Source organism: Vitis riparia, chromosome 11 (genome assembly GCF_004353265.1).
Source record: "Vitis riparia cultivar Riparia Gloire de Montpellier isolate 1030 chromosome 11, EGFV_Vit.rip_1.0, whole genome shotgun sequence".
Taxonomy (NCBI): domain Eukaryota; kingdom Viridiplantae; phylum Streptophyta; class Magnoliopsida; order Vitales; family Vitaceae; genus Vitis; species Vitis riparia.
This window is the reverse complement of record NC_048441.1, coordinates 15,201,422-15,217,979: the sequence shown is the minus strand read 5'-3', so window position 1 is coordinate 15,217,979 and position 16,558 is coordinate 15,201,422. Positions and strand designations below refer to the sequence as shown.

At 34.4% G+C, this 16,558-nt stretch overlaps 1 protein-coding gene across 2 annotated transcripts in view; it reads left to right on the top strand.

Moving 5' to 3' along the window:
* Positions 1-16,558, top strand: part of LOC117924488 (nuclear pore complex protein NUP205) — a 64,170-nt gene that overhangs the window by 33,604 nt on the left and 14,008 nt on the right. For both annotated transcript variants that reach the window (XM_034843112.1, XM_034843111.1), the window contains exons 10-25: positions 650-739; positions 3,538-3,699; positions 5,273-5,389; positions 5,496-5,702; positions 7,088-7,189; positions 7,353-7,496; positions 9,410-9,540; positions 9,628-9,747; positions 9,889-10,012; positions 13,142-13,339; positions 14,554-14,672; positions 14,875-15,025; positions 15,115-15,227; positions 15,314-15,395; positions 15,480-15,566; positions 15,691-15,768. In XM_034843112.1, the coding sequence (XP_034699003.1) occupies positions 650-739; positions 3,538-3,699; positions 5,273-5,389; positions 5,496-5,702; positions 7,088-7,189; positions 7,353-7,496; positions 9,410-9,540; positions 9,628-9,747; positions 9,889-10,012; positions 13,142-13,339; positions 14,554-14,672; positions 14,875-15,025; positions 15,115-15,227; positions 15,314-15,395; positions 15,480-15,566; positions 15,691-15,768 (2,025 nt within the window). The remainder of the gene's footprint in view (positions 1-649; positions 740-3,537; positions 3,700-5,272; positions 5,390-5,495; positions 5,703-7,087; positions 7,190-7,352; positions 7,497-9,409; positions 9,541-9,627; positions 9,748-9,888; positions 10,013-13,141; positions 13,340-14,553; positions 14,673-14,874; positions 15,026-15,114; positions 15,228-15,313; positions 15,396-15,479; positions 15,567-15,690; positions 15,769-16,558) is intronic.

The window sequence follows — 16,558 nt, the reverse complement described above, 5'->3', positions numbered from 1 at the left end:
CTGAAAACACCCTCATTAAATCCTTCTAAATCACATCCTAACACTCTTGGAACACAACAATAGTGAAACCATTAAGCCCTAGAGCTTTGTCCTTCTCTAAATTTCTTATATGTTAAGTAGCATTCTAAATTTAATTTTTTTCATATTAAATAGCAATATATTCTTTGCACAAATCTTTTCAAATAAGCACTTTAGTAGAAGTTATAGCTACACCAAATGGGTCCTCTATGTTATTGATGTTACTATGATTAAACTCCTGCTTCAATTCGTTTTTAAAGTTGGAAATGTTTTGAATGCCCTACAATAGGCATTTCCTTATAGGATGTATATTTTGCATTTTCTTCTTGATAGAAACAAAAAAAAAAAAGTTATTCTTTAAATTTGCTCTTCATTTTGAATAAAAAAAATTGCTCTTCATTCTATCTTTTGTTTACCTACGTTTTTGCAATGTCGATCTCGTCTACATGATGTGCAATTTTTTATTCTTTATTTATTTATTCAATTTAGAAAGAATGGAAATTTATTGGTACGTTTTAGTGAAGTGGTTGATTTTTTTATTAAAATTTGTTATTCTGACTGTTCTTTTTTCATTGATCTATGTGCATATTTTGAATAAGGTTCCCTTTTTGTTTTATTGCGATTCTTGCAGAATGATGATGAGGATATGATCTATGTCTACAACGCTTATTTGCACAAGATGATTACATGCTTCTTATCTCATCCCATTGCTAGAGACAAGGTCAGTTGATTCTTTCGTGGTAAAAATGCATTTTGTATATTAATTTCCAAGATGAGTGTACAAAGATATATATGGTTAAGGCACAGGGAAAATAGGAAACTAATTTCCTAAAATCTGTCCTAAAGATATGGTAATAATAACTCAAGAAAATAAAAATAGAAAAGAATATGAACCTTCCTAAAATACATAAATTACAAAACGACATATAATAAAATTGTTTTAACTTCTTATTTTTCAGGGATTCTTAACAAACTTGCAAACACTCCCCTTTAAGCTGGTGAATAGATATTATCCATTCCTAGTTTGCTAGTAATTATTTGAATCTAAACAATCCCTTAGTCAAAATATCAACTAATTGCCTTTCAATTGAAACATATAGAGTATAAATTAAGCCGTTGTCCAATTTCTCTTTAATAAAGTGTCTATCTACTTGCAAGTGCTTAGTGTGATCATGTTGGGAAGGATTGTGTGCGATGTTAATAGCTGATTTATTATTGTAGTATGAACTCATAGGTCCTTCCCATTCTTGACAATGGCATGAAAAAGTAAGGGACGGGCGTGGATCATATAGTTTGGAGATGGGAAAGATTGAGTTCTTTTGGTTTTGTGTTATGTGTTGCTTCCTCATTCTTGACAATAGCTGTCTAGCAACTCCTGCTCATTAAAAGGCAATCAAAAGCTGCCTTTCTTGAAAGATAGTGGCTGTGGTTAAAGTTGTTACTAGATATGTACATTTGGACTACTTTGAATCATTCTATCAAAGTGTGTCATTTTTAGTTCCATTGTGAATCAATACATGCAGTTGAAATTGAAGATGAATCTCACCTATGGATAACACCAGGAGGTGGGGGTGTTGAATAGGTGTTTTTGCAACAATTAGAGAAGGTGTCTTACAAATGCTTATAGATCCCCTGTTTTTCTCCTATGAACTGATCTTCTTTTCAATCCTATGAACAAACAAGCAAATCATAAGCAACAATGGATATACCGACACTCTCCCAAACAAGTTATTCACTGCAAGTCACATGCAAATGAAACAACGCTCCCCAAACATGATATATAAGACATTACATCTATACAAACACTCATTTTAACATGCCCCTTGACATCAACCATCAAAAATTGAAATATATTTTGTTCTTTCAAAGCTCTAATAGTCAAATTTCAGTTCATGCTCCAATTAAACAATCAACATAATGAAAAATATTATAAGCTAATGAAATATAATCACAAGACAAGATAGAATAGAGAGACAACAACACCAAATTTTTTAACGTGGAAAACCTCCGAAGAGATAAAAAACCATAGGCCTCAAGCAATCAAATAATCCACTAAGAAGAAAAATTAACTGAGAGTACAAGGATTTACCTAGCCCAAGCCTTCGATTCTCTCCCGACCACTTGCCTAGAACCTTCAAGCTTCAGCTACCACCTTTCTTCTTTCGGAAAATACTTGGAATCCACTCCAAACTTTGATCTCGACCTCTTCATAAGTCCACACAAGAAGAAACTTGGGTTTTACCCCAAAATGTTGAATATGAGAGCAAGGATGAATAACTCAATGAATCAGCCCATTTGGAACAAAAATTTCACACTTAAAAATTGATTTTCAACTCAAACCCAACTAATTTTCTCTCCAGGCAAACAATCCCCAATTTGGGAAAAAAAGCTTGAAGCTCAAAAACCGAGTTTTCACTCTCACAACCACCTCTTCCTCATCTGGAAAGAAGGCTTAAATATTATGGTTTTAAAACCCATCCAACAATTGAGATTTGTTTGGAAAATCATGAAGATTCGTAGGTGTGATCGATTGGACAAGACCGAAAAAATCTGGGTTCAACATAAACCGTTACTTTTTAGTTTGATCAATAAAAAATCGATCCAAATGTTTTAAACACAATGTTTTACACTCTTAATCTTCAATTTCATTTTTCAATAAAAGAATAAAAATTTAAAATGCAGTTGATCAATTTTTTCCATCATCCATCGCCTCAAATGCACTTATTGACTCCTCTACCCATCTTCAAACATGAACAATTTGGAAGAGGCAAGTGTCCAAGGAAGGATTTGAAGAGTATGAGCTAAGAGACGCAATGGGAATTTTGACCGGGAATTGCCAATACACAAACACGCTTACAGAAATGAATATTTTGTCCTGGCATTTCATCGATTTGTTCCACTTGCATGCGCACATAATTGGGATGAAATTTATACTCGAAGTAAAAGTTTCTATTTCTTACACCCAAAATTTAGCTTCTTGTGGGATCCATGTTTTGCAACTTCCAGTCAGAACAGATGCCTTCCTGTGCTTGTCATGCATACCAAATATCATATTCATTGGAGATGAGTACCCTCTGCTCAATGAACTCAAGATTGTTTTGCAAAATTGTGAACGGAAATCTAATTTTGGTGTGCTATTGGATGGGATATCTCTTAATAGCTAGTATGTAAGTTTTAGATGATGCACATGGTAAACATGATCTGCTTCCTGTTTGATCTTTGGTATATGTTTGGAAGAAGAATAGGATAATCCTCAAGGGAAATCCTGTCAGAAGAAAATCCTTAAAGGGGAGGATTTAGATGCTTATAGAACCATGGGCATGGTGTTGAAGTTCTTGTTCCATGCTTCCTTTTTTCATTGGAAATTTTTGGCATTGTATCTTTTCTTGTTTCTGTGTAATTAGGGTGTCATTTTCCACCCGTTGTTCATTCAGGTAACAAGATTTCATTTGTGTACATGCATGAACACAAGAACTTGTATTTTCTGTTTACTATGCTTGTTTTATCATTTTCTAACAGGTAAAAGAAACAAAGGAGAAGGCTATGAGTGTCCTTAGTCCTTACCGTATGGCTGGATCACATGATTTCATGCATGATAACAACTCGAACTCTCAAAAGGCTGTTGAAATGGGTTCTCAACCATTTGTCTCTCTCTTGGAGTTTGTGAGCGAAGTTTATCAGGTCAATATGTTTTTTTTTCTGTAATATGTATGATGGTACCTTGATGGAACCATTAAATGCTAGTATTAGTTCTGAAGCATGGATATTTCCCTGAAGAGATTTCTTCAAATATGAACTGGGTTGGGCAACGATGCCTATGGATATGGCAGGATACATGTCTGATACATACCATATTTCCTTTTCTGTTTTATATCTTATGTCAACTCATGGAACTGTTGATTGTGAGTGTTATTATTAAATTGCTCTAAAAGCATGGATATTTTGTCAAAGCGATGCTCCCCCATATGAAATGTATTGGACGATGATGCTCGTTTAATATGGCCTGATATTTGTATGATACTTTCCATGTGTAAAATCCAAAATAGAAAATCTTACCTGTTTTTTTTGGATAGGTAATTTTTTTTTTCTTTTATTTATTTATTTATTTTGTTAGTTTTGTCATTATTGGGACTTCAACCTGGAACCTCCCATAAACCACCCCAACCCTGCCATGCGTCAAGGGTAAAATAGAAAATCTTACCTGTGTTGAATATGCATGGGACATAGCCTTTAAAGGATTATTGCATAGGTTCAAAACAATTGTTACTCTTTCCTTCTGAAAAGAAAATAGGCTGTTGATAAAACATGAGAATGTGGGCCATTAACATCAAATGGATGTCTAATGAATGTTTTGATTCCCTTAGTTTTTGTGATCTGGAGCTGGCCTTATTAAATTTGATTTTCAGGGATACCACTGACTTCCAAATAGTTAGCATCTCTGTGGTTTCATCATTTTAAGATTTTCCTTGTGGTTTCAGCATGTTTATAAAATGTCCTTTATTTTACAACATAAAATTGAAACAGAGACAAAATAATGTACTTGATCACTTGTTGCGCCTTTTTGCTAGCGCTTTTTAATATATTCTCTCATTTACCTATCCAAAAAATATACTTACTATCCATTTCAAATTAGAAACAACAACATAATCATTGTAATCTGAATCAAAAAGTACAAGAAAGATGAATTATCCTTTGGACTCCTTCCACATGAATTTAGACTTCTTTCATAACTATGTTTTTTATTAGGAATAACTGCAAAAATCATTGCAGTCTGAATAGATAAGTACAAGGATGAGATATCCTTCAGACTCCTTCTCTAACTATAACTGCTTCTGATAACCCTCTTTTGCTTAATTTTCAAAATTCGTTTTGCCTACAATTTACAATCCTCTTCATTCTCTCAACTAGCTGAAGAAGGGGGAAGAAAATGAAAAATAAAGAACATATTCAGATTTATTTGGTTGGTTGAGTCACATCTCTCCTCAGTTGTTGAGTTTAGTACACGTGTGTTTTGTTTATTGCAATGTGTTAGCAACTTTCTGGACCTCTGCCGTTTAATCTGGAGCTCTAGTTGAGATAAATTTTTTTACTTAGGATGAGATTCTGGTGTGCAATGGTCTGAGAAGACAGACATGATGCCAGATAGTCTCTTAGTTTCTTGCTTGCTTTTTTGTTCTATTGCTTCATGATGCTCTTCTGTTAGATTTATTGAAGTTAATTGAGCATAATAAAGTTTTGTGTTATCCATAATCAGAAGGAACCAGAGCTGTTATCTGGCAATGATGTATTGTGGACCTTTGTAAACTTTGCTGGAGAGGATCATACTAACTTTCAAACACTTGTGGCTTTCTTAAAAATGCTGGGTACCTTGGTATGTAAAGTGCATTATATGATTAATTTATGTGGATGCCAATTATGCTTTCTCATGTTTATACAATTCGTGGTCTCTTAGATCTTTGCTATGAATTTCCTGTCAGGCTTCTAGTCAAGAGGGTGCTTTGAAGGTTTTCGAGTTACTTCAGGGAAAGACGTTCCGCTCTGTTGGGTGGAGCACTTTGTTTGATTGTTTATCAATTTATGAAGAGAAGTTCAAACAGGCCCTTCAAAGCCCAGGGGCCATTTTGCCAGAGTTTCAAGAAGGGGATGCAAAGGCACTTGTTGCATATTTGAATGTTCTTCAAAAGGTTTTCACTTGTTTTACTCCAAAATGTCATCTGCACTTCCAAACTTTTTGCTGACTTTTAGCATTTGGTTCTGCAAGATCGTAATACAAATCTGGAACTGTATGCATCTGGTGCATTTTATTCTAGCTTTATCAGTATTGTTGGTGTTCTCAGTTGATATCAAGGTTCCAATGCTGATTTAAATGTGCTTGTTACATCTTGGAGTGCAACTTTACTATGAACCACCTTCCTCAATAACATAAACATCTCTTGTTCTCATCTGTGCTAATCTTTTCATGCTTCTTCTACTGCCTGTCTGGAAATCTTATTTTGCAACTTTCTCGTTGGATCACCTACTCTTCTATTATGTTCCCTTGTGAAACCCAAATTTTCCTATTTATTGATCTGCCTTTCCTACCATTCTTGTTGAATTAGTGCTTTCTTGTAAGCTATTGCTCCCTCCTCCCCTTGTCAGAAAAACAAATTTTGAAACCTGAATTTTCCTATTTATTGGTCTGCCTTTCCTACCATTCTTGTGGAATTAGTGCTTTCTTGTAATCTATTTCTCCCTCCCCTAGTCAGAAAAACAAAATTTGAAAAAGTTGGTTAAAACTTAGAGGAACAATTTCTTTTGAAGTTTAAATATATTATGTTCAATTTTTTATTTTGAAATTTGATGAAATTTGCAGGATTGTTCCTGAATATATTTGTATTTAAACATTTCACAGTTAATGTTTTGAAAAGTTGTTATGGACATCTGAAATTTTATTTATTTTTAATTTTCAAAAATGTGAAAGTTGTCATGTGAAAATTCCTGGTTAATCCTCACCAAGATCAATGTTAACGGTGTTTTAAGTACCTTATATATATATGTGTGTGTGTGTGTGTGCTCGCACACGTGTGTATGAGAGAGAGAGAGATTTGTATTTCAATCACAGAAAGGAGTGCAAACCATGTTGGCACCAAGTAGGAAAAGAACAGAAATGCAATGCCAGTAAATCTTTCCTCACTCAAAGAAGTTCTATTTTATGGCTTCTTTATAGAGGGTTTATGAATGGAATATGAAATCCCAAAAGCTTAAGCATTAAGGTTTTGGTTTTTTTTTTTGTTTTGTTTTTGTTTTTTATTTTATTTTATTTATTTTTTTATTTTATGTTTGTGGGTGGGGGCTATTGGGTTTGGGTGTTAATCTTTTCTTTCCCAAGTAATATCTTGTTCACTTTGTTTAATTTGATTTTTTTAATTCAATGAATTTTTAGTCTAACCAGAAAAGGGTTTAAATCTATTGCCACATGTAGGTGCTACCTCCTGTGCCTTGTCTGGATGGAAACCATATTTCTTGGTTTTCCCCTGTTATTACTGATTGAAATGAATCACTGCTTAACCCCGATATCACATATTTTCAGGTTATGCAAAATGGAAATCCTGTTGAAAGGAAGAACTGGTTTCCTGATATTGAACCATTATTCAAGCTTCTCACCTATGAAAATGTGCCTCCTTATTTGAAGGTTGTAGGCTGTGTTTTTATTCTGCTTCTCTTTATGCATAGCTTTGTTTGAAATTCTTGTCTTTGGTTACATTTAAAGCCTGCCATTGAATTTTTCTTTACCTGTTTCTACTCAATATCCTGCTTGTTTTTTCCTATAAAAGAGTATGTTGCACGTTCTACAGGGTGCTTTGCGGAATGCCATTACTACTTTCATTCAAGTCTCTCCTGCTCTGAAAGATACCATTTGGGGCTATCTTGAACAGTATGATCTGCCAGTAGTTGTTGGGCCTAGTTTAGGGAATAATGCACAACCCATGGCATCACAGGTTAGTTTTGTGTACAATATTTGAATCCGTTTATGGTTTATAATACCACAAATCACATGGAATAGCTTATCCCTACCATGAAAGGAAAAGGCTAAGTAAATGTTGACCATTTGTTTTACATTTATCAACTCTTAGTTTTGATAATATTCTTGAATAAACTCTATGATGTAGTTAGTTTCAGTGTATGGCAATTCTTGTTTCAACCTAGTCAAATATATCTTTGCCTTTTCTAAATGTTTTCTGGAGGTGGAGGAGGTGGAGAGGTTACTTGTGACAATACAAGGAAGGAGACTGATGATTGGATTTTTTCTGTTAAATTTCTTTATAATGCTCTTGATTCTAGAAGTGCAGTTCAGTTTCCAAAGAGCATCATTTGGAGCCCTTGTGTTCCAACTAAAGTGGGTTTTTTTTGCTTGGGAAGTCTCTTGGGGTAAGGTGTTAACCTTGGATCAACTAAAAAAGAGGGTGCGACCCTTGGCTAATAGATGCTTCCTTTGTCGTGTGGAACAAGAGTCTATTGATCATATTCTAATTCATTGCACCAAGGCAAGAGTTTAATGGGAGTTATTGTTTGCTCTTTTTGGAGTGATGTGGGTCCTTCTATATTCGGTTAGAGATACCCTTCTTGGGTGGCATGGTACCTTCATGGGCAAGAAGTGTAGAAAGGTATGGATGACAACCCCCTTATGTCTTTTTTGGGCGGTTTGGAAGGAAAGAAATAAAATTGCTTTTGGAAAGGAGGAGCTTTCGATTCATAGGATGAAAAATTCTTTTGTATGTAATTTTTCTTGGACGAAGTCGGTTATAGATGAAGGACCTTTACCTTTAATCAACTTTTTTGATTGGTTGGGTTCTAGATGAGGGCTGGTGAGATTTTTTGTATCCCTTCTTCTTTTTGTTCTTGCCTTTTGGCGCCTCTTGTATACTCCCTATATGCTTTAAGTCGGCCTTCATATATATATATATATATATATATACGTATCATTTTTCTGTGCGTTTACTTATCAAAAAAAAAAAAAAAAAGTTTCTGTAGTGTATATGTCGAATACCCAGATTTCTAATTTCTTCTCAGGCAATTCATGGAACAAGTTAATTTTCACGTTAATTATTGAATACATACTGCTAATTAGGATATAGTACGTATGCTTGTAGAGGTTTTCCAGTATTTTAAGTCTCTTTCATTGAGTTCTGGTGGCAAAATGACGATTGATGTGCAAACATGATCAATTGGAGAGCTGCCTAGTTGCAGTTCCTACATGTGGAAATATTTTTTCTGATGTTTCAGTTTGCCCTGAATGCAATGGAAGTTTGACGGATATGCATATCTCTTTTCTTGACATGGTGGATAATGTGATATTTGAGTAGCAGGTTGGGAAATAGCTGAAAGTGGACACTGTGATTGCTGAAGTTTTTACCTGGCAAATTTTCCAGACATAGACTGCATGAAGTACTAGTATTTCAACAGGAAGAAGGGAAAATATTTTTGTTGTAGTTTTCTGTTGTCAATAAATCAAATACCATTTGTATGAAAAACTGTGGTATTTATTGGTGTTACCATTATTAGTAACACTGTTTTAGCAATGGCCATAAATTCTATGTTTGTGACGTCTCAGCTTGGACCTCTTCAACCAAGCAATGTTTCTTTTCTGGCATGCACTTTTTTGATCTCCATGTTCCAGAAACTGTTGTGTATGAATATTTGCAATAGTTTCACCATGAATCATACATTGTTGAGTCAAAAAACTCTTCCCAAAGTTCTATTGAGAAATTTCATATTCTGATGCTAATTTCTGTTGGTTTTTCAGTTTCTCATTCTTTATGCAACCTTGATATCTCTGTTGATATCAATATTTTGTCCTTAAATTAATTGATACATACTGTAGTGATTGTATCTTAATCTGGGAGTTTGACAGATTTATGACATGCGATTTGAGTTGAATGAGATAGAAGCAAGACGAGAACTATATCCTTCAACAATATCTTTCCTTAAGCTGTTAAATGCTCTTATTGCAGAAGAAAGAGATGTTAGTGATAGAGGGCGTAGGTACTGGTCCTTGGTTTCTCTTGTAGTTTAAATTTGTATTTTTCATTCTGTTGTGTTCATTCTAATATTTAGTGGCAACTTTTGCAGATTCATTGGTATCTTTAGGTTCATATATGATCACGTGTTTGGGCCATTCCCTCAAAGAGCATATGCAGATCCTTGTGAGAAGTGGCAGTTGGTAGTTGCATGTCTTCAACATTTTCGAATGTGAGTTCCAAGGGTTAAACCTAGATCTCTCTGTTCTTTGGTTTCTTCCTGTTCCTTGGAAGTTACAAGCTCTTCTCTCTACGAATTTATGTGAACTCAATTATTGCTCCCACATCACATTTTTATATAATGCATGTGCAGGATACTGAGCATGTATGATATAAGGGATGGGGATATTGACAATGCTGGTGACCAACCACAGCTTTCAGCAGTGGCACAATCAGCCCCACTTCAAATGCAGCTCCCTGTTGTAGAGTTGCTCAAAGTATGCTTTTGTGTGTGTGTGTGTGTGTAATTCTTCTATGTCTCTCAAAATCCAAGCCAGTTTTGGATGTGAAACTAGGAGTTGGGTTATTATGATTCTTCTGATTGATTTTATGCATGGAGCTATTGATCTTATGGTATATGTTCCCCATGCTGAATACTACTTAATTTAACTTCCATTTTTGCCTTCTGTGCTTTCTATTATGTGGTGAGAGCCCAAGCTTGTTCAGAACATGATTGATTATCTTGATAATTTTTGTAATCTCTATTAGTATGTGTTACATTCTTTAGGTACTCTACAATTCAGTCAATTTTCGGCTCTATGATGATTATTTGATTGTAGATAATGACACTGATTGATTCCTAATCGTGTTAGGAATCTCATACCATATGCCATTTCCACAGTACTTACTGGTTTAAAAATGTTGCTTTTTGTCCGTCCTGTATTCCAAATGATCCTTGGTTGCTATTTCCTAAGCTTCCTCTTGAAGCAAATATCCTTAGTTGCTTTTTTATTGGAGTAGGATTCCTGCTTTTGCTGGAGATATGGTTTCTTATTTCATTTGGTGATCATGATTGGCTAATAGGGTGACTAACAGTTTGGCCAAGAGGGGTGCTAGATTCTAAAATATGAACAAGAGGATGGCCATACATTACAAGGATATAACAAGAACTTGTACAAGTTAGAGCAACTTCAACATGCTTCAAGGGGGTAAAAGATTCCCTATAAAACAGGTCTGATGCCTGTCTCCTCTTTTTGCTAAAAGATCAGTAACATCATTAGTTGAGCAAAGAAAATACAAGAAAGCACATCTCAAATGATATGCAAAATCTGGAATTTGATGAGGCCACCCATCACACTTCTGAGGTCCTCTCTTTGATTTAAATTTCCAAGATACCAAAATAGTAGAATCCCCTTCCACCTGTAAGTTAGAAAGACAAAGAGCCCTTGCTTGTGGCAAACTCTCTTAAAGAGCTGAACTTTTTGCCTTGATGGAAAAACCCTTTCTTGGTGATTCTAAAAAAGCTCTCATGACTAAAAACTATGGTCTCTGATCACCCCTCCAATTCTTAACTGACCTGGGTTAGCCAGAGCACATAATTGTAAGTACTCCCAAACCCCAAAAAGAAATGGCCATGTGTCACGGAAACTTTTAGGAAGAACCTAATCTAGCCCCAACTAGTCTCAATAGTCTATGCCACAGCCGCAAAATAACTTAGACTTTGTAAGGTCTTCTCACTTATATCAAGTCATTGGTATTGATGTTTTTGTTGGCCACTAGCCATGCAAAAGCTTCAACTTTAGATGGGGCTTAGATTTCCTAATGACATTGGCTACAAGATAAGGTGAAAGTGTTATAGGATTAGATAAAGCCAATAAGAAAGATTTTATAGTAAATAAGTCTTAGAACAATGATGACCAAACTCTCACTTTTGGAAAAGAAGGTGAGAAGTACACATGAATGAGTGAGCAATTTTTTTAAAAGGCTAAAGACGATTTTGAGATGTTTTGCCCAAATGAAGTGAAGCATAAGCTTGGAGGCATAAGCCTCAACTTAAACAAAATAATTGTAATGATGATGATGATGATAAAAACAAGAAATATCAATAAAAAATCACACAAAAATTAAATAATAAAAAGATCATACAATTCATAATAATCAAATTAATTGTATGCCATTGTCAATAGCTTCTAATTTAGTTCCCCTTTCTTTCTTCTAAATTCCAACTCTCTCATTGCTTCATGAAATAATCTTCAACACTAGTATCTCTATCACTTGTAGGATCCCCTAACGAATGATAATCAAATCTAGTTGCTCTATTATTTTCTCCATTGGTGTTAATGTTCACTCATTCTTTTTCTTCATCCCTTAATTGTAGTTAGCCTTTTCCTTTATCTATCAATGATAAGATAATGATTGTTTATAAGCTTAGCCACTATAGTGGCTAATAATTTCTTTATTTTTACTTCTCAATCTCTTCTTTCCCTTTCCATTTAAAGGGTTAATTGGTGCCAGCTAATCCCTTACTTTTTAAAAGGTTTAACTTAGTTTTGGATGCAAGACAAAACTTATAAATCTACAACACAACCATGTAAAACCAACTCATTAAAGCCATTTCATATTGAGACTTAAGTCTCTTATAAAATACATATAAAAATCATGTAAAATCCCTAAACTCATTGAAACCTTTTGAATACTAAGTTCATTGACCTCGAAGCTATAGCCTCACGCCTATAAGCCTCAACAGGATGGGGCTTAAGCCTTGATTGCTCTATACTAAGGCTATAGCCTCATACTTAATTTGCATAGCTTCACCATGGGGAAAGTCTCAAGGTGTAGGTCTCAATAGCCTCTTAAAATACTGTGAACGAGGATAGGAAAAGTTCAAGATCCTCAATTTTCAAAACATTAAGGTTAGGATGAAGATTAAAGTTCCAACACAGAGAGGAGGAGAAAATGATAATGAATGAAATAACAAAATTTCTAATTGTCATCATTCTGCAAATGTTTGAAAATAAGAGCAAAGTGGTTGATCATTCCACCACAAGTCTTCCTAAAAATGAATCCTAGAACCATTATTTGTTTAAAATTGGTTATGACTGGAGAAATCTGAGAAAACCTGGCCATTACCTTTCAAGGGCAATGCTGCGGCACCTGATTGCAAGGTTGGCATCACAATGATTGGAGTGTAACCCATATGTAACCCATAGATAAGCCAAATGACCTTATGCCATAAAGTATTATTTCCCTAGGAAACCTGCATAACCATTTGCCGTGGTGGTTGTGGAGTGTCTAGGGGCAGTCAGTTTGTTTTGGCTTGAAAGGAAGCCGCTCCTCCTTACTCTTATTATTATTTTTTAATTTTCTTTATTTTTTCTATTCCTCGTCTACAAGAGCATTTTGGTACCCTTGTTCTTATTTTAATTGGCACTTTTTCCTTTTGTAAATTAAGCAAAATGTTCTACATGAGCCTTATGGCTTGGGGCTAATGCATTCTTGCATGAGAAAATAAAAAGTCTCTCACCTCTCCTCCTCTTCTAAAACTCTGTTTGTCTAATTTTGCATCCTGTGCTGATTTTATTAACCTTTGAGCTTTGTCTACATATAAAATGTCTGATTTTCTGCAGGACTTCATGAGTGGAAAAACCATTTTCCGAAATATCATGGGTATACTTTTGCCAGGAGTCAATTCCATCATCAGTGAGCGTACTAATCAAATCTATGGACAACTTCTTGAGAAGGCTGTGGAACTTTCTTTAGAAATTATCATCCTTGTTTTTGAAAAGGATGTACTCCTTTCTGATTTCTGGCGTCCTTTATACCAGGTAGATATTTTCAGTTTTGTCGTTTGTTGAGGTTCTTCACGATGCCTTCCTTTTTATCCTGATCCATCTGTGGAAACCTCCCTGTACAATTGCATGTTACGTTTTATTTTAGATGGGAAATTGAAATTCATAAGTGATTAAGTACGCTAGTGGACAACATTTATTGCCCATATAATTGCAAGATTTTAAACTTTGTCCGTGAGTTAAAAAGTAGTCTTTATAAGTGGTGTTCTGGATGTTGATTTTGCATAGATATCAGAATTTTGATGCTATGCTTTCTAGTTGCCACTTTGTAGTGAAGTTGAATTTTGCTGATGTTTTAATCCCTTAGGTGAACATGTAGATGCTTAGGCAGGCTTCAGAAGATTAACAAGTGGTGGAAATACTAACCAGAAATAACATGTAGAGCACACAACAGGTTAGGGTTGAGCTTGGGTTAGAAAAATGCTAACCTAAAAATATTAATGTTTACATGGGTTGAAGGTATGGGCAACTCATCAAAACCTGAACCTGTACATTATTATTTATTATTTTATTTAAAATATGATAAGGAAAGAATTATAACCTTTGTTACTTTTTAATTATAACATTGTAATAAGCTTATCATTTTTACTTTTTAATTGAAACTTAAATTTAGGGGTTGTCATTTATTTTAAATTAGTAAATAAGCTTTGAGACATATTTAGCCTTTAACTTATATTCTATAATATGTTTTATATTTTTTTAGAATTGAAATAATTATTTTATTTATTAGGAGACTTCATTCTAAGTTTTTTATCTGATAACCCATGTAAACCCATAGTAGGAACTCTCTATTTGCCCTCAGGCTTGGTGTGGGTTAGGAATTTGCAGTTCAACCTCGGATTGGGTTTCATGTGGGTTTGAATATTTTTTTTTTGATCAATAAGCATAATATATTTTAAGTCATCAATGAATGATGTTAGGTGCTTGGTTCTATTGTTGTCCATTTCCTTAATTTTGAATGTTATATCAATCATTCTCTCTCTCTCTCTCTCTCTCTCTCTCTCTCTCTCTATATATATATATATATATATATATATATGATGCAACCCTTGATAAGTAAGCTTGAATTTTTGCCTTTTTTCTATACACTCTCTAGAAGTCGCATGAGTGATCTACTCTTAAATAGAAGTCGAAATTTAGAAACTTGGTTTTCTTTGTCTAATAGGCTAAGTTACTCATTTGACTTGCAGCCTTTGGATGTTATACTTGCTCAAGATCACAATCAAATTGTAGCTTTGTTGGAATACGTCAGATATGATTTTCGACCACAAATTCAGAAGCACTCTATCAAAATCATGAGTATTTTGGGGTACCTCTTTTGCTCACAGTCCAATCTCTTGATTTAGGCCCTTTTGTGAATTGATGTTGTATCAGAAGGTTTTTATGTTCTTTTTCCAAAATGGTTTTCTATTGATCAAATAGTTTTGTGGTTTTTTTTGAGCAATTTTTCTGAAATTCATTTGTTGAAGAAAATTGATCTGTGTGAATCTTTGGCAAATTGCTCTATGCAGTTCTCGCATGGTTGGGCTCGTACAGCTACTGTTAAAATCCAATGCTGCCAGCTTTCTAATTGAGGATTATGCAGCCTGTCTTGAATCAGTTTCTGTAGAATCTCAGATCATAGAGAACAGCAATGATGATCTAGGTGTTCTCATAATGCAGGTTACTCCCAGTTATCTATGTTTTTGGCCTAAATATTTTGTACATTGTCCAGAAGGTTTATGTACTAGTTTTTCTGTTCTCTTTTGCAGCTTCTCATTGATAATATCAGTCGTCCTGCTCCAAATATTACACATTTACTTCTTAAATTTGATCTTGATACCTCAATAGAAAGGACGATATTACAGCCAAAGTTTCATTACAGGTTTTGATGGTTAACAGTTGCCTCAAGATGTTCACATTTTGTGCCTCTATTTGTATTGTGACTTGTGCATTTATTATGTCTTTCAGTTGTTTGAAGGTTATTCTTGATATCCTGGACAAGCTTTTTAAGCCAGATGTAAATGCATTGCTTCATGAATTTGGTTTCCAGGTTAGATGGTACTTGTCCTACTGAATTGCTTTTGGTTTCTGTGTTTTTTTTTTTAAATAACTGTTGACCATTTGTTCCATGCAGCTCCTTTATGAGTTATGCTTGGATCCCTTAACAAGTGGTCCCACCATGGACCTGTTGAGTAATAAAAAGTATCAGTTCTTTGTGAAGGTGCAATTCTACTATATTTTAAAGTTTCAAAGCTCCTCATTGACGAATTTCAGCTGATGGACTTCGCTATTTCATTCCTCACTTTCCTGTGTTCATCATAATCTTTTCATCCTTCCTATGGCAGCACCTGGACACAATTGGCATTGCTCCACTTCCTAAACGAAATATCAACCAGGCTCTTCGTATCAGTTCCCTTCATCAGGTTCATTTTGGGATCTTTGTTTTCTTTTTTACATTTTGTTTCTTGTTGCATCATTAAGTTTTTAATGAGTTTCAAGAACTCTCTTTAGTTGCACTTGGGTTTGCAGTATCCGAGGAGCATGTGGTTAGGTTATAAGTGTTTTAATGAGTTTCAAGTTCTATTTTTTTTTTTTTCTGATTGAAGGTTTTTTGCATACAACTCATATTTATAATTTTCTAATGGGGTGTTTTTTCAAAATTAGTTTTATTAATGGGCTGTTACATGCAACATTGTAGATAATTTGGCAATTTAAACTTTTTTTTTTTTTTAAAAAATAAAATAAAATTCTGTGATGAAATCACTTAGTTTGATATATCATGTGTTTGTCTTTTGGTATTTTTTGCTAACTTTCGTAATTATGTTTAGAAGTGCTTGCTTGTTTGATTGATGATGACCAAAATATGAAAAGTTGTGAGGAAAACTGTAAATTTATCAAGTAGAGCTAATATTAAGTTATTGTATCTATGTATCTGTAGTTCAAAATTTTTCTCTAGCCTCATGTGAAAGTTTTGCCTCCCTAATAGAAGTTTTGACTCTTCCATTGCCAATACATACTTGAATTCATTGGTGGCATTCCACTAGAGTGGAGTCAGAGTTCTTTGGATATGATGCCTGATCATTACAATATACAATTTAATGCAAAGGGGATGAATGGTCCAAAAAAATGGATGTAGATGGAAAAAGGGGTGCTGGTGAAAGGATGGTTATCAACTCTCCAAGCCATTGACTACTTATTAATGAACTAGTCAAT